Genomic DNA, 25,245 nt, shown 5'->3' with positions numbered 1-25,245 from the left:
CATGTATAAACAAAACAGAAATAAATACCTTTCTATATTGTTATTAAAGATGTCAGTGAAATTATAGAAATTTAAAACTGGAGGAAGCTTAGAGATCATTTAGTCTAGACCAGGAAACTAAGCAGGACCAATATTGCTGACTTGACTTGGCAAGCTTCCAAGAATCTTGCAAAATTCAGATTAAACATCATCTTCTTTACAAATTGTTTCCTATCTCCCTTCTCACACCTGCCCCTTCCTGGCTGCAATTCATTTTTTAAATTATCTTAGTACATTCTGTGGCTATGTGGGTCATGGCCTCTTTATCACTTTATTTTACATGGCTCTCCCCCTCTTCTGCCTGCTAAGCTCCTTGAAAGCAGGGACTGTTTTCCCTTCAGTTTTATATTCTCAGGAGACAGCGCAATGCCTGGAACTTCATCGGTGTTAGATGAATCTTCTAATGTGTGTGAATGAGTTTGCAGAGATCTCACGGTTAGTTAGTAGTGGAGTGCAAATGAGGGCACCGATTTTTCCGACTCACCGACCAATGATCCTTCTACTACACTTTGCTGCTTCTCTATTCTAATTTGAATTTCCCATCATAACTGAATTCTAAACACATTTTTTAAAAAGGACATTATCAGAAGCTATCAACAACCAAAAAAGTTAAATTGATATGTCGGTGTAAAATTCTTACCCAGTGACTAGGGAGTACAGAATATAGTTTCTCAAAGAGCTACTAGCATCTGAAAACTTTTTTTAAAGGCTTATGTAGTTTTCCTTAAAAATTCGACTTAGGAGTTATATCCTTTTGATCTAGAGTGACACTCAGAACCTGGATGTTCCATATTGAAATTACTGAAGTGTTGAGGAAAGATAACCTAAATTTGCTTTTTATGTCAATCACTGGGAACAAAGCAAACCTTCCATGTGTGAGAGAAGATTTGGTTGGAAGGCAAAGATTTTGTTCATTCTTGAATAATACCAATTTCTTCTGTTTATAGATATCTTGCTGGCTTCAAAAAATACTTCAGATGTAGAAAACCTCTTAGTATATTGAAGGGTATGGGATTATGACTCTGCAAAATTAGATACAGGAAATAGAAGTTCATCCTTCTCTCAGTAGATAATCATTTTTTAAAATTAAATTACTTAATGCCTCTATCTATCTAGATTTGTATGTGGCTTATAATATATTTTCAGAGTGGAAAAGAAACTTAGAGATCCTTCTAATTTTGTAGTTGAGGAAACTGAAGTCCAAATAAGTAAAGTGATTTTTCAAAGAGTTGTCCTGACCAATTTGGGACCAAAGTCAAGGTCTCCAGGGTCAGAGTACAATATCCCACTGCTTCTCTGATGAACAGGTTTTCACTGATTATGTTGGAAGTTTCTTCTATTATGTACAAATGCTACTGGTTGAAATGCTTTTAGCTGACATTACATTTTTTTCTTTAATACACGGTATTAAATGTTCTATCATATATGGCCAACTTCCTTATTTTATGGATGATAAATTGTGATTTAGAGAGATAGTTAACTGAATTACGCAAAATTAAATAGTCAATTTGTGGTAGTTCTGGAAATAGAATTTAGGGCTTCTGACCTCCCAATCCAGGGCTCTCTTCTTGAAACTCTACTTGGTTCTCCAACAGAGCAAATTAAACACATATCCACAAAATAGCAAGGTCAAATGTTTTTACAATTCTAATAAGTTCATCTAAGCCTAGACTTGAAAAAATGATTAAATTTACTGTTTTTCCTCTCTTGAGAACTCTTGTAGTAAACCATTTATGTATGCATTTATTCATCAAGCATATTGATTTTTCTATTATGGATCTCAAACTGTGCCTCAAGCTGGGGATTCGGAGATGAATAATCATGAGTTTGGGCCTCACAATTTAGTAGAGGGAAAGAGAGATATAAAAGTAAATATAGAAAACTGTCACAAGTGTGGCAAAATAAGTAAGGAAATGTTAGAGGACAGAGCAGTCCAGTCTACCTGAAGGGTTGATTAAATCTTCATTGAGTAGGTGTTACAGTGTTCTGAACTTTAAAGATGGGTTAGGTGTTCCCGTGGAGTAAAAAGTGGGGCCAGCACTCAAGAAAGAGTGAAAGGTGCTGAGCAATGATATAATAAAATTATAAAAATAGTTTCTATAACTTCCGCATAGGTTGCAGCAGGAGTGCCCAGGAAAGTGAGGCTGGAGAAATCAGAGTTGGCCTGATGTAAGGATACGTGTGCTATGCCCAAGAGTTTTGAATTTATCCTATGAAAAACAACGAGCCAAGGATACTTTTATACCCTAGGCTTTATTTTAGAAAGACCTACTATGGTAGCATGTGTGTGTTTATGTGTGTAAGGGAACCATCTAGCAAATAGGGACCCTCGTGATTCTTCAAGGAAAAGATGCTAAGGATGCCTAGGCTAGGACAGTAGAAGTGAGGTCGTAGAGGAGGGAGAGGAATTAAGGTGTAAAAGGGGCAAAATGAGAGGAATTTGGTGAGCAAAGAGATGTGGGGAGTTGGTAATGGAAGTGACATTGAACTAAAATTAAGAGAGCTGAGTACTAATCTATGATCTTGAATTAGGATTATGTTTTCTAACCATCAATTTCTTTTTTGTAAAATGGCCAAGTAGAACTTTATTAGACTTGAAGTCTCTAAAAATCAATTGATTCTCTTTTAGATATTCACATTGTATATAAATAGATTTAAGGATTTAAGGCCTCCATAATAATTATAGCTAACATTTACCCTTTATCATATATCGTTATGAGTGTTGACTCAGTTGATCCTCATTATAACCCTTTATGGTAGATGATAATGCAATTCCCATTTTACAGATGAGGAGCTGAGGCTTAATGTTTTCAAATCACATCTTTTATCTTCTGCATGTCTTAGTCCACGTGGGCTGCTATAACAAAATACCAAAGAGTGGGTGGCCTAAAAACAACAGAAATTTATTTCTCACAGTCCCGGAGGGTGGAAGTCTGAGATCAGGGTGCCAGCACGGTAGAGTGAGGGCCCCCTTCCGGGTTTCAGACTTCATGTTGTATCCTCACATTGCAGAAAGGGTAAATTCGCTCTCAGGGCTCTCTTTTATAAGAGCACCAAATCTAATCACCTTCCAAAGGTCCCAAAGTTCCTACCTCTTAATGCTATCACCTTGGGTATTAGGTTTTCAACATATGAATTCTGGGAGGACACAAACATTCAGACTATAGCACTGCTCTTTTTATTCTCTGTGTAATTTTTCTCATGAAGCACTTGGATTGTACCCAACTCCTTCCTAGGTCCATTACTAGGAATATTATTGCATATTAATTAATACTGGCTATTGTAACAGGTATAACACTCAATCCTATTGGTTTAACGTAGCCTAAGTTTATTCCTTGTGCGTGTGAATCCAGTTAGTATCGGGGGGGAGATCTCTCCTCTACACAGTCATTCAGGGGCCCAGGCTGATGGTGACTCTTCAGGATCACCTTTGGCACTGACATCTATCTGGAAGGGGAAGAGAGAGTGGCTGATAGAGTGGGAGGTTTTTTGTAGGCCTGGTCTTGAAGAAGTATAACTCATTTCTGCCCCTCTTCCATGTGTTACATGCAAGGGAGACTGGAAAATGTAGTCTAGTTGTGTGCCCAGGAGGAAAGGAAAAGGAGGCTTGGTGAATAGGTAGATACTCTCTTTTAGAGGTGGGACTTGAACCTGGACCATCTGACTTCAGTCTCCTCACCCAAACCACCGTGTTACATATTACCTTTTGGACTTGATTGCTCTCATGGAATCAACAGTAATCAAACTATTTTGTACATAAAGCAACGTGAGGATACAGGTTGACTTTATAGTGAATATTACACTGTGTAGTTAAGATTTGTGGCTTCATACAGGTAAGAAATAAATCCAAAATATAAATTTCATAAACTCTCTTCTCAGTTTCTCATTAAGTTCAGTGACTTAGTGAGGTTAATTTGTCAGTTTGAAGCAATTAAAACAATACATTTTACTTCGACTTTCATTTTCTGATAGGTCTCATATATTGTACCCATTGTAATGAAACTTAATCATTTCATAAACTCATAACACTTTAGAAATGGAAGGAACCTTTAAATTATCTCTCAAACTAGTCTGATTTCCTCATTTTGCAGACGAGGATAGAGACTCAGGGACTTACTCAACATTTCACTCTTCAGGGACAACATCCCATCTTTCTTTTCACTGCTCTCGCTGCTCACTCTATCATTTCCCTGAAGAAGCTCTTGGGCTGCCTGCTCTCCTTCCTAGGAGCAATTACAGAAATATTATTAGTCATAAAAGAACAGTGTGACTCTCATAGTGTTTAGGAATTGGGGATGTTCTGATTCTTCACATTTTGGGGGTACAATTTGGGATTAAGCAGGAAATCTACTTTTAAACGTTTGCCTTTAGAAACATTTAAAAGAATATTATGGACCATTTTCCCCTCGTAGTAATTGGAGTTGGTTATCTTTTGAAATATCAACTTTCACTATGAGGTAAATATGGGAAGTGAGACTGTTGAATGGTGAATTTCCTGGATCCTACTTTGAAGGTGGAAACTTGTCTTTTGCTCTTAAAAGTGGGAGTAGAAAATACTTCTTTTTTTTTAAATTGAAGTCTAGTTGATTTACAGTGTTGTGTTAGTTTCTAGCATACAGCAAAGTGACTCAGATGTGTGTGTGTGTGTGTGTGTGTGTGTGTGTGTATACACATATACACACACACACATATATATATGTTCTTTTTCATATTCTTTTCCATTATGGTTTATTCCAGGATATTGAATATAGTTCCCTGTGCTGTACAATAGTTCTGATTGATAATTAGCTTTTGTTAATTTTAACTTTATCTAAAAAAAAGGAAATATCCTAGTCAGTATATTATTTTTGGTTCAAAGAACAGAGACATCATCAAATTACGTCAGGAAAAAAGGGGCTCACTGAAACCTATTCTATAAAATATTTCAGGAATTGAGGAAAAAGTTCAGGAAGACCTCAGGAGAGGGAGACACCAAGGCAGGTGGTGGAACTACCTACTTCTTTATCTCTTACCTTTGCACCTGTGCTTTTTTCCCACTCCTGTGTGTCCCCATGTCTCAACACAGTGAGGCTCTCACAAAGCTCTCCACAGGTTACCTGACTCCTGATGCCAAATGACCTTTGGACTCAAGTGCCCATTTCCATGGGACAATTCTGTGACTTTTAGTTCAAATTTCTAGAGAAATGGATTTGATTGGACCAGTTCCTCTTTTTCAGAGCAGACCTTACCAGCAGAAGTTGTTGGACAGTTTATAAAGAGACCAATATTCTTTGAGGTTTGCCTTCCTCAACATCACTTCTCATTTAAAACGTGGATATAGAAGATGTTCATGATTGAGCTGAGGGGCAGTGAATCTAAAATTCCCCCAAGAATGAATCTTCTTCTTCTATTCTGCCTCTTTCTCTTAAAATAGACTGTGGTACATCCTCTGGTTGAGAGTTTGCTTCTGTTAACAGAGACCGTACTGTTATTAGGATTATTATCCTTTGTGGCAATCTGTTTTTCCCCAATAATTTTATTTTTTCCATATGAAACTAGAGCAGTTTTAGAAAACAAGCTCTGTAAAAATGTCATTGACATTTGGTTATTTCCTCCCCAATCATCCTGACTTCATAAATTATGTGAACTTTTGAAATTTCATTGAACTTTTTTTTTTTTTATAACTTTATTTATTTATGGCTGCGCTGGGTCTTTGTTGCTGCGCGCGGACTTTCTCTAGTTGTGGCAAGCAGGGGCTACTCTTCGTTGTGCGTGGACTTCTCATTGCAGTGTCTCTTGTTGCGGAGCACGGGCTCTAGGCACGCGGGCTTCAGTAGTTGTGGCACGCGGGCTCTAGAGCGCAGTTTCTGTAGTTGTGGCACACGGGCTTAGTTGCTCCGTGGCATGTGGGATCTTCCCAGGCCAGGGCTCGAACCCGTGTCCCCTGCACTGGTAGGCGGATTCTTAACCACTGCGCCACCAGGGAAGCCCTCATTGAACTTTTTAAATGGCCATTTCTTTTAATTAGATTGCTTCATCATGAATGTTTAAAAATGTGCCCTATTTTTTCAGTCTAATGAATTAAAGTGAGAAATTGGCTGTCTCAGCAAGTTTTTGTTTCAGCACATTTTTTCCATTCAAAGTGATTTACAGCAACCTGAATCCACTAACTAGCTTGCACTTCAGATGCCTATTGGTGCATGTAGGTGATGCTTTATTTCTGCTTAGAAGGTGTAATGCATACTCTGGGGAGCTAGTCAAGCTGGGTAAAACTATTAAATAGGAGTGTATGGAGACAAACAAAATTTCAGAGTCAATGAGACAAATCAGAATCCAAATAAGAACTGAAATCTAATGGAGAGGAAACCAAGTAGGAACAAATTCACAGCTTGACGCTGAATTTACTCTCTTCTGTAGCTTGTGTCAGATTAATTTTTTTTACATGCATCTCATGTCAACACAATTATGTGTGTATACATATATATATATATATATACACACATAGATTTTTTTAAATATCAAATTAGAACTTTTATAGAATATAGATCTTTCTCTAACAACTATATCTTTTAAATTTATATGTTATATCATTTTGGTATTCATTAATTACATTAATAGTTAAAATTAAAATAACATTTAAGTAATGCTATACAATTTAAAAGCAGTTTCACATACATTATCTCATTTGGTCTTTATAAGGACTCGATGGAGCTATCTTAGAGATGAACAAACCAGTTCTTTGAAAGGTGAATGGGCTTAAGCATTTACTCAAGTATAGTATAGGTTAGGGTAGACTTGCACTGAGATATTTCAGTTCCAGAGCCCATGTCCTTTCTAGGCTACCAAGCATCACATGTAGGAACAGTGACACACTTCTTGCTTTCCTTCACATCACCTGGAACTATAGTCTACTGCATGTGCGTGGAGCTCTGTAGAAAAGGCGTCATATGATAGTGTTGAAGATCATGGTTTCTGAAAGCAAACTGTCTGAATTCTCACCTCTGGTTTTCTCTATTACTGTTTTACTTTGGGCAAGTTTCTTACCATTTCTCTGGCTCAGTTTCTTCATCTGTAAATTGGGGATAATTATAGTTTCCTCTTTAATGGTTGTTGTGATGATAAAATGGAATAATGCATAGCATACAGTGAATATTCTATGGCTGTTACTTAGCAAATACCACTATTCCTTAAATTGTTTCCAGAGTGAATGGATTATTCTTACATTTAGAATGTGATATGCATAGCTTTGTGCTCTTATTGACCAAAGGCCAGCAACCACTACTGAAGGTAAATGATTTGCATAAATACTATTCTGTGAACCCATTTTTCATATTTATGTATACAGTTGGTTCACAGGTAATGGCTAAAATGTGACCATACTAACATATATATAAACATATATGTGTATATAATTAAATGTGTCTATATAGGTATGTGTATGTATATATATAATTTTAAAATATTTATGCACACATATAAACCAAATGCTCTTCAGATTTTTTTTTCTTATGGAGAAGGTAAAAAACAGTTAGAAACAAAGATTTTGCTAAAATGCCTTATAAGACTTCATTCTAGAGTATTCCAGTCATAATAGCTTTGCAAAAGCATTTAGGAATCTTAAGATATGATTTAAGAGGCAGTCTCTTAAGGCCATGTTTCTGGGGAACCAGTAGGGCAGTATCCTATTGTTGAAATGATATATGAAGGTAATAACCTTGAAAGGCAACAATTAGAGTGGGGCAAGACTTGGTAATCCTGTTTTCATAAGAATTAAAACCTATGTGTTCTCTAGTGTCATTTCACAAAAATGTAGGAGGCAACATTTTGTATTAATGCATCACATTCAGGGAGGAGAAAATAGCGGAAAGGTGTGGGGCTTTTTGTTTTATCTTTTGTGACTTGGGGATTGTCACATGAAGAAAATTGTTCCTTCTTTTTTCATTTAAATCTTCTCCAGGGGGTCTTGCATCATTTTAGTATGACGCTGATTGTCTGTGAAGTCTAATTTGTTAATTTGGAAAGCCCTAATATTTGATTAGATTAGTTTATCATGAGCTCTGTCTGACTCCGTGTAGAGAATTCTAGTAACTGCTTGAATTTTTTACAGTCTCATTAACCTTTTAAAGGAAAACCACAGGAATTAGGTTTACCTCCTTAAATTGCTTGTTTACCATTTATTAAACACATGCCACATACTAGCAGTTTACATGAAAACTTAGCCTTTGTCTACAAGAATTTGACATGAGAAGTTAAGATATATAGCAGACAAATAAGAAAACTGTGTGTGTATATGTATGCCATGCTTAGGTGAACTAAGTTTTGCTAGAAGATTCACGTCCCTATTTTGAGATATCTCATTTTACTTACCATATATACTGGCATATATAAAAATATTGAACAGTCAATATTCTCCCTACCCATGCCTTAAGACTCTTTGAGTGCAGGATTATCCATCCTTCCATCCATCCATCCACCCACATCCACCTACCTACCTACCTATCATCTATTCTATTTTAACAAGGTTAATCATCCCCTTCTCATCCCCCCACAGAAAGCTTTACAACTTCAATTTTAATAAGAAGGACAAAGTCTGATAGAGACTTTTCACAAAATCCTATTTCTCACAAGGAAACTCAACCTGTGTGTCTGTGCATTTTATTCACAGGCAATGAAGAGAAAGGTCGGGGCAGAAAGGCCTTGGGTCTGTGAGGCTTGCTCTTCTGCGTCACCTTTGTTATTAATTCCTTAACATTTAGTCCCATATTCTCTGAAGGGGGAGGACATGCCTCTCTTCTTCCCAGTGCAGCTCCTACCTTATCCTTCTCTTCATTACACCATATGGGCATCATTTTACCTCCTTTCTTCTCAAAGAAGAAATAAGCACACTTTCTTCACCAGAGCTCTGACATACTGAACTTAGCCAACATAATTATCCAATTGTAAAATGACTCTTTACAACCCTTTGAATTATATAAATATCTGAACAACATTTTCTTGTTTCTGTTTGTTCTGCATTGACTCAATAAGCTAGAATGATCCAGGTTTTTGAGATATCATGTTTCACTGACTTATCCTTCAACTAACACATTTGACAATATATATCCTACTGCACAACCTAGGAAGCAATGGAAAGTACTACTGTGTAGTCAGGGTAGGCTAAGTTTTGTGACAGTAGCAAAAAACCACCAAATTTTAGAGGCTTATAACACTTTAAGGTTTCTCACTCGTATGTCCATATGGTTGGCGGGGACTCTGTTTCATGTCTCTTGGGGACTCAGGCTGATATAGTCTCTACTATCAAGAATATAATTAGTTGCTCTTGCTGGTGGGAGAAATCTGGTGAATGACACTAGCTATTAAAATGTCCACACAGACTGATATCCTTTGCTTTTGCTCGTAAGTTTAGCTTTCATTTCATTGGCCAAAGCAAGTCACATCACCACATCTAGATTTAATTAACGGGGTGGAGAAGTACAGTTTTCCTTGTCAGGAAAAGTAGAAATGAATTTTGACATTGGCATTGGGAAGGGAAAACCAGGTGCAAATTTTTCACCTGTCAATTCTTTTCCAACATATGATAAAAATTTCCTTGTAACAAAGATGATAAAATGGCCCTGGTGGATGATGCTGAAATGGTGCCTGCCTCTTTTCTCAGGATAGAGACTAGTGGAACCTCACTGTGTGCTCCTGGCTGCTGCAGTTCTGTGGAAAAGAGAGCCCAGCCACTATCCAGCTCTTCCTGAAGCTGTCTCAGCTCGGTCCTCTGCCTGCTAGCATCACTCTCTGAAGAAACCCTAATAATCTCTTGTTCTCTAAACTGGCTTCCATTCAAAGACTTGCAGGACACATCTCATCATGACTTACATCTCTGTTTCCCTAAATTGCTATCAGAGCTCCAAGCATCCCAAATAATCTATCATCACACAGACGTTTGTTTCCATTTTGTTCTGTAATCCCACCCCTTCATTCATTCCACTGTGTCCTCTACAGTTTACTGGGTGTATCGGCCAACTCCCTGCCGGGCAGTCCTACTACTCTTTCCCAGTAAATTTATTCTTCCTCTTTGAAATATATATTTCATATTCTTTTTTTCTTCTCAAACATCTCTCATATTTCATAGCAAAATGAGATAAAATCAGATATGAAACTTCATCTTCTCACCAACTAATCCGCTCACACCTACCTGACTCTGTATTCACATATCTCACCTTCACTCTTAGGATTAAATGTCCCCACATGAATCTAATGCCAACCCCCTAGGTGCCCTCAATCTCAATTCCTTATTTCCCTTTAAGGACATTCTTTTTTTAATTATCCACCTTCTCTCCTATATTGTCATTTTCTTTTTCTCAGATTTCTCCAGCAAGCAAGCATGCTTTTATGGCATCCATTGAAAAAATTTCCCTAAACCTTTGCTTCATTCCAACTATTACTTCATCTCCTTCTTCCCTTCACAGAAAAACTCCTTGAAAGAAATTTTTATAATTATCTGCAGTTTTGCATCTCATTCTCTAATAAACTTACTATAATCATGCTTTTATCTTCATCATGCCATTAAAATGATTTTTATCTAGATCAAGTGCTAATAATAGCTAACACAGAGTACCTGCTATGAGGCCGGGAGTGTTCTAAATACTTTATACATATTAACTCATTTAATCCCCAAATCAACCATATGAAGACGGTGCTATTAATGTCCCTCTTTTAGATATGAAAAAATACTAATCAGAGATATTTGATGATGTGCCCAAGGTTACAATGCTGTTTGAAGAAGCTTAGATTTGAACCTAGCTACTGTGGTTTTGGAGGCTCTGTTTTAACTGCTGCATCATATTATTTTTTTAGGAGACAATTATTTCACTTCATTTATTAAACCTTTCAGCAACGTTTGACATAACTGACCAATCCCTCTTTCTTGAAACATTTTATTCTTTGGTTTTCCATGCCTTTATCTCATGTTCTTTTTCTCTTACCTCATGTTCTGCTCCGTATCAGTTTTTTCTACTGTCTCCCTTCTTCCAGATTTAGGTTCTGGACTATTCCTTCCCTACTTCTCTATCGGTAGCAGTAGCCTTTCCATGGTAATTTAGTCCAGTCTATGGCTTTAAATATCACCTATCAACCTAGATCTCTTAAGTGTGTATCTGCAGTCTAGATCTCTTCCCTAAGCTCCATTTTATAAATGTTGCTGCCTGATTTACATCTCTACTCCTGTGTCTTATAAGAATCTCAGACTTAACACAGACAAAACAGAACTACAGTAATTTCGACCCAACCCAACTTTTGCCAAACTCCCCTTTCCCAGGCCTCCTCTGTCTTCCAGAACCACCAAATTCTAATTCCTCAGGACAAGCTTAGGAGTAATCCTTAATTCCTCTTCCCCTCACAGCTCATACTCAATCCATTAGCAAGTCAAACCAACTCTACTCTGAAATATGCCGCATCTGGTACTTCTTCCCAACCCTTAGTCTAGTCTGTGTCCCATCCTTCACCTCCTGAACTCCTGCAACCCCTTCACGACTGGTCTCCCTGCTTTCACTCTTGCTTTCTTCAAGTCCATTCTCTAAAGAGCAGCTTGAGCAAACTTCTAAAGCATTAATGAGATGACAGCATTTCCACCCAAAGGCTTTCCCTTGCAACGAGAATAAAATCCAATCTCTTTACCATGGCACCCGCCCCTACACCATCTTCCTACGTTTCTGACATATTGTCCTCAGCCTCTCAGCTGTTCAGCCACAGTATATCCACACTGGCCATCTTGCTGTCCTGGGAACACACCACACGTTTCCCCATTTCAGAACCTTGTCATTTTCTGCTCCTTCTCTTTGGAAAGTTCCTCCTTTCTTAGCTTTTCATCATGGAGGCTTTCTTCTCATCATTCAGGCCATTATTCAGGTTACCTCCTCAGAGAGTTTTTCCCTGAGACTCACAAAAATCTGCCTTCCCTCCATGTTTGATTACTCTCAATCATATTACCCTACTGCATTTCTTTCAAGGAGCTAGAAAATCTAATATTGTCTTACTTAATCGTTAGTACCTAATTATTATTTGTTTTCTCCACAGGAATATGAGCTCTTTAAGGGCAGGTCTATGTCCATCTTACACATTGTTGCATCCCCATTACTCAGAACCATGCCTGATATGTGGTATTGACTCAAAATGTGACTAAGTGAGGTTCAGTGTAGAAAGCAGTATTTTGACTCATATAATATTACATAAAGCATTCAATAAATTAAAACAAACTGAATCATCCTTAGCTAAGAAAACATTTTCTAGAGCACAAGGAACAGAAATCTGGCTTTCAAGTTTTTAGCTTTTGTTTGATAGCCTTGTGTTTGAATCACATGGAGAAATCCCCATTTGTATCTACCATGACAGAAAAATCTTTGTGACGTTGGAAATGGTATCTGCCTCTTAACATTCTTTTGAGGATTATGTGTCAAAGCTGTATGTTACACCTGAGTTTCTCTGTTTCACATGGGGGGTGAGGTGGAAAATCCATGCGGTTTGGTCTCTCTTAGAAGAAAAATCCAAGCAATCTAACCTGAGTTACTGCCTAGTGGTTCCTCATCTCTGAGGGGAAGATTGATATGAATGCATGATGTACTCATCTCATTTACAAAATGATCTCAGTATACTTTATAACATTAAACAACTTCCTATGTCCTACTTTTCTATTTAAATCTGTTTTTATATCAGTCACGTTCTTACATTTCTGAAAGCATAACATTTCAACAGATGTTTGATTTTAAGCTGGTTTTATCTTTAGCAGATGGAAATTTTGCTTGATCATTTCACAGGAGGGTTAATACTTTGAAGAAGAGATGCTGGGTAGAAAACACAATGAAGGCAAACTCGAACCCTATCCTAATGTGATAAGTGAGGTCCAAAAATTTCAATCACCCAAACAGTTCAGTAGCCTCACTGTGAGGTTAAGAAGATGGGTGATGGAGCCTCACAGCTTAGTGCACTGGGTTTTTCCAGGCTAGATATAAATCCATCCACGTTCTGGCTGTGGTGGTTGTCATTCGGTGGCAGCTGTTCCCTCAGGCAAAATGGAAAGGAATGATTTTTTTTTTTTTCCCTCCTGAACAGGCATTTAATAGTCTTATTTCAGTTGGAAGCAGTAGTTGGAGAATAAGTTACAGGAACAGACAAACAAACAAACAAACAAAAACCCCACGTAACTTAAAGTGCTTCAGACTACAAATGTAAACATGAGGGCGAGGGGAGGCCACCGAGCTCTCTCCCCTGACCTGAGACAGGAGGGTCATGTCATTGTCGGGTCCCTTTACCATCACCACCCTCTGATCTCAACCCTGCAGGTGGGAGGGAGGGAGGGAATGTCAGAGGCAGGGAAGAGGACTTAAAGGAACGAGGAAAACACTTCGTAAACTTAGAACCAGGGTGCAAGGTGGGGGGGCAAGGGAGCTCCTGGAGCCCTTGCCCTGGCTGAGGGGTGGGGCCAGCCCCCCCAGGAGGTGCGGGAAATACTGTTGGCTCCATGCCGCAGCCATCCCTGAGACTGGATGGAACGTTCAGGAAAATGGCAGCAATTTCAAAAATCACCCAATTAGTTCATTTCCAGGGAAGTTGAGCAGAAGAATCCTGAGGAAGTGGGTTCCCACCCTCTGCCTCCCGATTTCTGAAAAGAATTTCCCTTCCTGGCCCTTACACTCACCCCTAGATGAAGAATATAACCTTTATCAACCCACCTACTTTGAGAATAAGGTTTGTCTCAGCCCTAGTACAGGGCACCTTGTCCGGGGGTTCCCTTACTTTGATCAACACGTTGAACAAAAAGGTGTAAAAAAAGTCATATGCAAATAAATATGTTTTTGATGATACCACACATTGCCTCTATATTTCAGACTGCTCTAACAGCTCATTCTAATCTAGTCACTAATTGTTCCTGCTTCACCAAGCATTTACTGACAGAAATGGTCCTACCACATTTAACAAAGAGATCAAATCTGCATTATGGAGTCAGCATCATTGTATTTCTAGTTTCATGCATGGTGGATCCTTTATAGAGCTATATTTAATGTGCTTCTAATTAAAAAGAGGGGGGAGTATCCAAGCTTTCTCAATGTTATCTCAACTTTTGTTTTTGTTTGTGCAGCTCACCATGTTAAAACGGGCACTTGCGAGGTGGTGGCACTCCACAGATGTTGTAATAAGAACAAGATAGAAGAACGGTCACAAACAGTCAAGTGCTCCTGCTTCCCTGGGCAGGTGGCAGGTACCACACGAGCTGCTCCATCTTGTGTGGATGGTGAGGCTTCTTCCATTGCTCTTTGGGATAGGGTAGACGAGGACTGCTTAGAACTGGAATCCCACTGTGATGCTGATGACTGGGGTTAATCTTGGGGGACCGCACCATCAACCATGTGGTTGGTACAAGGTCACTTGAAGAGCGTTTTGAAATCTAAAATCTATTGGAAGATGGTCTAAGATCTTATGCAGTTTTGTAGCAAAAGGCATTATAATGAGGTTCCAGTAAGTCCATGTGCCTCTTACTTTGATGCCATGAAATATTGATTTGCCAGTGGAGGGCGAGCGTGTGTGTGTGTGTGTGTGTGTGTGTGTGTGTGTGTGTGTGTGTGTGTGTGTATAAATTATTTGGCGAAGGAAAAATGAAAATAGGTGATTAAATAGTGTGGGTACCTAAACACATGGCTGGTTCTTAACAATGAAAAAATAAACACTGAACAGATGAGTGAACGTTTAGCTGTGGATAGAATTCACATGAAATATTTTTATAGAGATTTATCAAAATATTAATTTCTTTCTTGGAGGATTCACCTAATTACAAAGGATATAAACATTTATGTGGGTCTATATAATTGATGTTATCATAAATAATAATGTGTTAAGTGCTCATATTTTCATGGTGCACTCCTTGTGACGATAGTTACTGCCCACAGTAAAAAAAGATTGTGTTCATTTGAATGCCTTCCTGATTTTAGCCTACTTGTGGAAAATACTACATTGATTCTAAAATATTGACTCTGGTCATGGACTCACTTTCTTATATGTTTATGTAAATCAGCACATGCATGTATCCACGTAGTTTCTTTCCAATATGTTATTGTCCATGAAGTCCATGAAGTCCATAACATACTCATGGACAATATGTTATTGTCCAAATTCTTTCCAATATGTTACTGTCCATGAATATGTTATTGTTGCATGAAATATCCTTTAAAAATGTGCCTATCATTAACAATACTGTATTATACACTTAACATGAGATCTACCATCTTAAAATTTTAAGTATTCTTACCACAGTAAAATAAAAATTAAAAAAATATTTTTAGTCAAAAAATCTAGAAAGATTTATTCCCTTTGGACCAAAAAAAAAAGAAAAAAAAAAGCATCCTTCAAAATCTAATCATCCCAGTGGTGGGAAAAATATGTGGCTGTTGTTCCTCTTTAAATGTGCACCCAAAGAATTAACAAGCCCAAACAGAAAATATTAAATTGATTTTTCTATCTCCTGTAGCTTCAATAGTGGAACAGAAATGGTGGTGCCATATGCAACCATGTCTTGAGGGAGAAGAATGTAAAGTTCTTCCAGATCGGAAAGGATGGAGCTGTTCCTCCGGGAATAAAGTGAAAACAACTAGGGTAAGTGGACAGCCAGCCTGTGAAAGCAAAAAGTCTCTCAATTAATAGAGCACGGAGCACGTGCAGTGACATCTTTAAGTGGTGGTTGTAGGATGAGAGGTAATAGTTTTCCATAGTACATTTTTCTCCCATTTTCTCCCTGCTTCGTTTTTTCATAGCACATCTTTATTTCACCCAGAATAACATCTTCTGTAGATTGCCATCAACTGTCATATTACCTAATAATTAAATACTCTTTGTTCCTTCATGAGATACTGACAAAAACGTGAACGCCCCCGCCCCAAGGATGCGTGTTAAATGCTGGGAAGGTGACCCCAATCCCTCATTCTTCTGATGGATAGTGATCTGAATAAATTCTGAAAAAAAGAGAATTTATATATGACTCAACAAACATTTCCCAGTTAATAGTCTTTCATTTTTATGAGAGTAATTATTTTGACCTCCCTGATTTCTGGATCAATAAATAGTTTTCTAATGGTTAAGTTTGTAATCATTGTAATGAGTTATCAAGAGGAGTTTTCAAATCTCAGGGTCAATATAAAAGGAATGCTCTTCAGACAGTGAGGTATTTCAGCTTGCAATGACTGATTTCTGGGGGGTAGGAGAGAAGTGAAAAATAGCTTTATTCTTTCATTTTCTAATTACCTCCATGGATATTCTGGACTGGCAGAATTTAAATTCTTTGTGGAATCAGCAAATGAAAGTTTTGTCTTATTTTGCTTTTTGCCCTAAGGGGAAAGCTGACTACTGTTTAGAACTGGATAACTGGGGGCTAGAACAGAATAATGTTTTATAAAAAGGGGATATTTTATTTAATAAAGTGTAACATAAAACTAGAGACTGTAATTTACAGTATTGATTAACAATAGCAGTTTTTTTTTTTTTAAACCTTGTGTGGACATATTCAAGAGGATTATTTTAAAATCCCATCAGATATATAATGTTGAGTAATCTCTTCAGTGCATTGACTATTCAGACATACAGAGAAGTAACCAAGTTTCTAATAAATAATAACTTTATATTTTGTCAAATGATTTCATGACTCTAGACTCATCAGTTAAAGGCTGACACTCTTCCAGAATCTGTGGAGTGCATGACCCGTTAATTAGAATAATTGTATTATTCAGTTAGCACATGATATAATCCATATTGATTTGTTAAAACCATTCTGGCAATGTAAAATTTCCTTATAAGCTATTTATAGCATGAAAAATTTTTTCCTAACACTATTAATCCTTAGTCTAAAATAACACTCATGTAAATGCCTGGAGATTTAAGATTCTGAAACAATTTTTTTTTTTAAATAGTGAGTTCTCTACATCTAAATTCTATGTTTCTATTACATCAGTGGGTATGAGGAAGCTAACACTTATTAGATACTTAAAACATATGCCATATACTGAACAATGTGCTTCATGTGAATTAGCTCATTTAATCCTCTTAATAGCCCAGTGAAACAGGTAATATTATTATCTCCTTTTACAGCTGAGTAAACCAAAGCTTTAAAATGTTAAGTGACTTCCCAAGGTCATATAGCTAATTAATGGGAAGTTACGGATCAAACTGTATATTTTCATTCCAGAACCTAATCTCTTAACCTGTAGTTTATACTAGATCATTTAACTTATCCTTAAGTAATAGTGATGAAAGTTTCCTATAATTCTGTTCATATAAAGTAGACCTTTAAAAATATTTTTAGCTTTTTGGATCATTGAAATGAAAAGGTCAGAAACATGTGATCTAAATTCTCATAATAAATTGTTTTAGAAGTGTTGCTTCACTCCCTGTTGGGCCATATTCTCAATAGTTCAAACGTAAAATTGAGTCTCTGCTTCACAAATTCTTCATAATGTAATTAAACAAGATAGATGAAAGACTGAGAACTTGTGAGTAGGGAAGACCACATCTAGATCCTCTAGTTTGTTTTATTTATAAATTCATATAACGTATAGTGGATTGCCCTTTCTATTTTTCCTTCATCTCCTTTGCCCTGGAGAACAGCTGTTAATGGAAGACCTCACTGAAGATACTGTAGAGAGGATTCATGCAATAGTGGGTGTTTGTATTAAATTATCTTAAAAATTCCTTCCAACCCTGAGAGTCTATGATTCTCATTTAAAAAGGAAAAATCATTATATATAAGAGAAGATAAGAGGGCTTGAGAGAAGGAGCTTCTTCAGTACAATCAAAGTAAATTATTGTTACTTTTTCCTTCACAAGTAAAAAGATTGCTGGTGAAAATGAAGCTACTTGGACATTTTCAACTAAAGGAACGTCATGGCATTTCAAATGCCTGGGCAAAATGATGTTCAATTACGAATATTAGTTTGGCTCACAAAACAATTAGGTGAATTTCCCTGAGGCCCCAAAGAAGCAAAGTTGTCAAGGTCATCATGTTATTAGTGTTCTGCCATCTCCTTTGAAATAGTCCAAAAAGTATTGGAGATGAGATAAATTCTTGAAATAGTTCTGGCACGACATTACTTTGCCCACAGTGGAAGTGTTGGGTAGAGGTAGGTTCTGCCCTACATAAACAGCAGCAATATTATTGAAAAGAAATCTGATCATTATTTTAATCACTGGTGTTACTATCCACTTGCTGGTCTTGAATAAGGTAGCCATGGCTGTGGTGAGCCAAGAAGCCACTGAAGCCCTGGTTTGGCAGGTCCTAGCCACAAATGGGAAAGTCTAGAAGTTAAGCAGGAATAGGCTATAAAAGTAACTGAAGAGCTGCTCTCAGCAAAAAGTCATTTGGGTTCCTTATGCAAGGTATGTTGGTCTTATGGGATTATCACTGTAAGCAAAGTGGCTCGAGAAATGATTAAAATTTGCAGTAATGTACATCCTCCTTCATAACTGCCCGTATCCAATCTGGAGTGCTCTGGTAAATTTAATGTTAGAAAAAAAGCAGTCAGCCAAAAACATCAATGAGGCTTGCTTGGCCTCAGCAGAGATGCATGGTACTTTCCAGAGTTGACTACAGATCAGGGGCTGGGTGAATTTCTCATTTAAGACTAATTTGGAACTTACATTGTACTTCCCATAAATGCTAATTATATCCTCCTCTGTCTTTGTACTAAATTCAGGAAGCTTATTGTCATAACCTATTTTCTAATTGTCCTAACAAGGGGAAAAGGCAAAGAATAGACAGCCTTTGTTAGAACAGCAATATTTGCATACACGCTCTTCAAAACCCCAAACATTTAGTCTGCAGAGAAAGGAGGGTGCAACATTGTTTCCCGAACCCTACTTCTCACCTTAAAGCTGGAAACTAATGACTGCGTATGACATCTGTAACCATCTACTGTATTACTTTAAAGAACTCCTAAGTTAAAAGGAAAAAAAGGAAAAGCCATGAAAGCCTTTTGATTTCAAACTCACTTTCAAAGATAAATAATAAAGAACTTTTCAAAGAGTCATTAATAAAAGAATAGTCTTTCCAGTGTGAAAAAGCACATAATTATATGCTGATTATATAATAGAAAAGTAGAAGGGGGGAAAGGTGCTGTAGAGCTTGTAAGAATTGAGAAAAAAAACTTTGATAACATTGTTAGAATCCTCAGAAAAAACAGACTGTGATTCATTTCTTTTAATGTTTTGATACTCTTTCTCTGTGGAATATCTCCTAAAAGAAGTCACATTCTGATTTTAGGATTTACAGCCCTTGGCCATTGGTATGGACTCCACATTCCTATGGTTATGCAGCTCAGATGTCTGGTTCTTACCTAAGGAAAAATGAACTTGATATAAGATTTTTATATTTTCATTAGAAATATTATCTTTATGAATCATGAATCCTCATATGCTTAAGAAGACATTTTCTGAGTAATTTTTAACTAATTGGAATTCTTTCATCTTTACTCATTTACTTAAAGTGCCTTAAGCAGATAAGAACTCTATAGTTTTTTAATGTCCCTTCAAACATAAACGGATTTTAAGGGCATAAAATATGATTTTATTTTGTTGTATAATGCAATGAAAATCAACAAATGTTAAAAAATTTCCTGTGCATAAATATTCTATAATAAGAATGCTCATATTATAATCAAAGCAACAAAATCAAATATGAAAGCATTCACTTAGCTCTTAAAGTGTGCTGGGCACTCTGCTAAGTGCATGCAGGTATTATCTTATTTAATTTCCCCAACCACAGTAGTTACTAACTAGAGCACAAAGATATACATAGCATGATGCCTGCCCACCAGGAGTATGCCCTTGAGTGGGGGAATGAATAGTAGACAACTGCATTATTCTTTTGTCATCCATATGCAGCCCACTAACAATAAACATTGGAATCACTGGTAAATATAAATCGAGTAACATTATTATAATAATGGGAATAACATAAGTCTCTAGTTCAGCTTCCTCATCTGCAAAAAAAATGAGGATGTTGAGCTATATTCAATTTCAAGTTCCTCTAAACAACATTTATTCTTTGATTCCTTGTGCCAAGGACATTTCTAACTTCCTTTCCAACTAAATTTATATGACACTAATAACTAGCTAATCTCAGAACAGAGGTGAGTGTCAGGTTTTTCATCCTCTCCCTCTAAGGGAGAAAAGAAATAGCATCTTAGGGTGCTTTGTTGATTGAAGCCTCAAGTCATCCCCTTCCAGATGCTGCCTGATTTTACACCAAGACTCGGTGACTCTGAGTTGGTGGGTCTGAATGGTGTCCAGGGGTGCTACTCCAGGTCCAAGGCAAAGGAAGAACACAAGAGGAGAAAAGTTCATTTTCTCACCTTAAGGGGGTGCAATCTGTGAATTATTCAATCACAAACTCTCTTCTTGTCTTGTAAATTTAACATAGACTTGGGGTAGTGTGGTCCTTTTTTGATCAGCCCTTTCTAACAGACACATTCCCCATTCTTTTGTTTTCATCTCACCTCTGACCAGGCCCTGAATTGCACCCTGGTCCACAGGACAGAGCATGACAACTTTTAGGGCTGTGGTTTTCAAATTATCTTGATGGTACCTAAGTAAGAAATACATCTTACGTTGTGATCCAACATATACACAACACTCCCACACGCATACACATACACTCATATACCCCACACTAAAATTAAAGTTCTGATTTTTTGGTTTTATTTCCTTCCTTCATTCCTCCGTCTCTTCCTCTCTTCCTCAACCCCATAAATTGATTTTATAACCCATCAATATGTTACAACATGCAGTTTGAAAACCACGGCTTTAGAAGCGGTATTTGACTGCTTCTCGTGTTGGCTCCATGGAAGTGGTAGCCACTGCTAACTGGCAAAGATGCAAACTACTGAATAGACAGTTTTCAAATCAATTCATCTTTTACATTTTAAATATTTTTAGTCAATATTTTGGGGTAAAAATTTCATAAGATCTTGTAAAATATAGACTTCATGGGAAAAATGTGTATACTGGATACATTCTTCCATTCAACGAGTGTTTACTGTCTTTTATTGTTGGGTGCTATTCTGGGTTCTGGAGCACAGCACAGGGGAAAAAAAGAGGGGATCCCTGCCCTCATAAGGCCTAGATTCTAATAGGGTGTATTGGTTTTCTATCGCTGCCTTAGCAAATTTAGTGACGTGATACAACATCCATTAATTATTTGTAGGTCAGGCTTCCAGGCACAGCGTAGCTCGGCTATTTGTCTGCTCTGGGTTTCACAAGGCTGAAATCAATGGGTATGCTTCATCTTTTCACAACAGGGCTGTGTTTCTTTTCTGGAGGCTTTAAGGGAGAATCTGCTTCCAAGCCCATTCAGGTTATTGACAGAATTCGGTTCCTTCTAAATGTAGGAATGAGGTTTCTACCCCTCCAGTAGCTGTCATCTGAGAGCCTCTCTCACCTCCATCAGAATATCTGCTTTCTCCATCACATTGCCTCCTTCATCTTCAAACCAGTCAGGGCACACTGAGTCTTTCTCACACATTGAATCTCTCTGACGTCCCCCTTCCGCCATTTCTCCTCTGCTTTACTCTTCTGCTTTTAAAAGCTCAAAGGATTACATTTGTCCCACCCAGATAGTCCAGGATGATTACCCTATTTTAAGGTTAGCTGATTAGCAACTTTAATGACATTGTCCCTTCACAGCTGTGCTAAGATTAGTGTTTATTTGAATACCTAGGGGACAGGAATCTTGAGGGTATATCTTTAGAATTCTACCTATCAGACAGGGGGAGACAAAAATTAAAATATATGAGTAAAGTATATGTTAGATGGTGGTAGGTGCCATGGGAAAAAGTAAAGCAGGGAGGGGAAATGGAGAGTGCTGAGCCAAGGGTGTTTGCATACTGAAGTCTCCAAGGAGATGAGGGGATAAGCCACGTGACTATATAGAGGACACGCTTTCCAGGTAGGGGGAGAAACAAGCATAGTGCCCTCCATGGAAGCTACCCTGGGAATACCATATTCAAGAGACAGCAGTGATGCTAGTGTGGCTGGGGGGAGTGAGCAAGGTAAGTGATCATATTTTGGATTAGAAAGGTATTATGAGGCATGTCACTATAGACCTAAATTTTTGTCCTGAGCAAACAGAATGAGGAAGTTGACATGAGGTGAGTTGGAGAAAACTGTGGGGAGAACAGGTTTTATGTTATACATTAATATTCATTAAATCTAGCTTATTTAACTTAATAGAAATTTAAATATGGTATAACATCTTGAAGTTGATATTTATTAAGATAGGTGAAAATTTTTTACTATAGTAAGAAAAATGTAGACATTGAAATTCCTATCAGAAAATATTTAAAATCTCAAATGATATGGACATTTGAAAAAAGCACTTAAGGAACTATATAATTACTATAATGACATTAAGCTTTTTTTTTTGGTTTTTTTTAACATCTTTATTGGGGTATAATTGCTTTACAATGGTGTGTTAGTTTCTGCTTTATAACAAAGTGAATCAGTTATTCATATACATATGTTCCCATATCTCTTCCCTCTTGCATCTCCCTCCCTCCCACCCTCCCTATCCCACCCCTCCAGGCAGTCACAAAGCACCGAGCCGATATCCCTGTGCCATGCGGCTGCTTCCCACTAGCTATCTACCTTACGTTTGTGAGTGTGTATATGTCCATGACTCTCTCTCGCCCTGTCACAGCTCACCCTTCCCCCTCCCCATATCCTCAAGCCCGTTCTACAGTAGGTCTGTGTCTTTATTTCTGTCTTACCCCTAGGTTCTTCATGACATTTTTTTTTCTTCTTAAATTCCATATATATGTGTTAGCATACGGTATTTGTCTTTTTCTTTCTGACTTACTTCACTCTGTATGACAGACTCTAGGTCTATCCACCTCATTACAAATAGCTCAATTTCGTTTCTTTTTATGGCTGAGTAATATTCCATTGTATATATGTCCCACACTTCTTTATCCATTCACCCGATGATGGGCACTTAGGTTGTTTCCATCTCCGGGCTATTGTAAATAGAGCTGAGATGAACATTTTGGTACATGACTCTTTTTGAATTTTGGTTTTCTCAGGGTATATGCCCAGTAGTGGGATTGCTGGGTCATATGGTAGTTCTATTTGTAGTTTTTGAAGGAACATCCATACTGTTCTCCATAGTGGCTGAACCAATTCACATTCCCACCAGCAGAGCAACAGTGTTCCCTTTTCTCCACACCCTCTCCAGCATTTATTGTTTCTAGATTTTTTGATGATGGCCATTCTGACTGGTGTGAGATGATATCTCATTGTAGTTTTGATTTGCATTTCTCTAATGATTAATGATGTTGAGCATTCTTTCATGTGTTTGTTGGCAGTCTGTATATCTTCTTTGGAGAAATGTCTATTTAGGTCTTCTGCCCATTTTTGGATTGGGTTGTTTGTTTTCTTGTTATTGAGCTGCATGAGCTGCTTGTAAATTTTGGAGATTAATCCTTGGTCAGCTGCTGCATTTGCAAATATTTTCTCCCATTCTGAGGGTTGTCTTTTGGTCTTGTTTATGGTTTCCTTTGCTGTGAAAAAGCTTTGAAGTTTCATTAGGTCCCATTTATTTATTTTTATTTTTATTTCCATTACTCTAGGAGGTGGGTCAGAAAGGATCTTGCTGTGATTTATGTCATAGAGTGTTCTGCTTATGTTTTCCTCTAAGAGTTTGATAGTTTCTGGCCTTACATTTAGGTCTTTAATGCATTTTGAGCTTATTTTTGTGTATGGTGTTAGGGACAGATCTAATCTCATACTTTTACATGTATCTGTCCAGTTTTCCCAGCACCACTTATTGAAGAGGCTGTCCTTTCTCCACTGTACATTCCTGCCACCTTTATCAAAGATACGGTGTCCATATGTGCGTGGGCTTATCTCTGGGCTTTCTATCCTGTTCCATTGATCTATCTTTCTGTTTTTGTGCCAGTACCATACTGTCTTGATTACTGTAGCTTTGTAGTATAGTCTGAAGTCAGGAAGCCTGATTCCTCCAGCTCCTTTTTTCGTTCTCAAGATTGCTTTGGCTATGCAGGGTCTTTTGTGTTTCCATACAAATTGCGAAATTTTTTGTTCTAGTTCTGTGAAAAATGCCAGTGGTAGTTTGATAGGGATTGCATTGAATCTATAGATTGCTTTGGGTAGTAGATTCATTTTCACAATGTTGATTCTTCCAATCCAAGAACATGGTATATCTCTCCATCTATTTGTATCATCTTTAATTTCTTTCATCAGTGTCTTATAATTTTCTGCATACAGGTCTTTAGTCTCCTTAGGTAGGTTTATTCCTAGATATTTTATTCTTTTTGTTGCAATGGTAAGTGGGAGTGTTTTCTTGATTTCACTTTCAGATGTTTCATCATTAGTATATAGGAATGCCAGAGATTTCTGTGCATTAATTTTGTATCCTGCTACTTTACCAAATTCATTGATTAGCTCTAGTAGTTTTCTGGTAGCATCTTTAGGATTCTCTATGTATAGTATCATGTCATCTGCAAACAGTGACAGCTTTACTTCTTCTTTTCCGATTTGGATTCCTTTTATTTCCTTTTCTTCTCTGATTGCTGTGGCTAAAACTTCCAAAACTATGTTGAATAAGAGTGGTGAGAGTGGACAACCTTGTCTTGTTCCTGATCTTAGTGGAAATGCTTTCAGTTTTTCACCATTGAGGATGATGTTGGCTGTGGGCTTGTCATATGTGGCCTTTATTATGTTGAGGAAAGTTCCCTCTATGCCTACTTTCTGCAGGGTTTTTATCATGAATGGATGTTGAATTTTGTCGAAAGCTTTCTCTGCATCTATTGAGATGATCATATGGTTTTTCTCATTCAATTTGTTAATATGGTTTATCACATTGATAGATTTGCGTATATTGAAGAATCCTTGCATTCCTGGAATAAACCCCACTTGATCGTGGTGTATGATCCTTTTAATGTGCTGTTGGATTCTGTTTGCTAGTATTTTGTTGAGGATTTTTGCATCTATGTTCATCAGTGATATTGGCCTGTAGTTTTCTTTCTTTGTGACATCCTTGTCTGGTTTTGGTATCAAGGTGATGGTTGCCTCATAGAAGGAATTTGGGAGTGTTCCTCCCTCTGTTATATTTTGGAAGAGTTTGAGAAGGATAGGTGTTAGCTCTTCTCTAAATGTTTGATAGAATTCGCCTGTGAAGCCATCTGGTCCTGG

General features: G+C 37.4%; 1 protein-coding gene across 1 annotated transcript in view; it reads left to right on the top strand.

Moving 5' to 3' along the window:
• TAFA2 (TAFA chemokine like family member 2) overlaps positions 1-15,693 on the top strand; it is a gene marked incomplete at both ends in the record, with an annotated part of 105,713 nt that extends 90,020 nt beyond the window's left edge. Inside the window, 2 exons of the mRNA XM_082849443.1 lie at positions 14,141-14,293; positions 15,524-15,693. Coding sequence (XP_082705569.1) covers positions 14,141-14,293; positions 15,524-15,693 — 323 coding nt within the window. The remainder of the gene's footprint in view (positions 1-14,140; positions 14,294-15,523) is intronic.
• Between the last annotated feature and the right edge of the window lie 9,552 nt (positions 15,694-25,245).

This window comes from Leucopleurus acutus, assembly GCF_964270905.1.
Source record: "Leucopleurus acutus genome assembly, chromosome: 11".
Lineage (NCBI taxonomy): Eukaryota > Metazoa > Chordata > Mammalia > Artiodactyla > Delphinidae > Leucopleurus > Leucopleurus acutus.
This window is presented reverse-complemented; position numbering and strand designations above follow the sequence as displayed.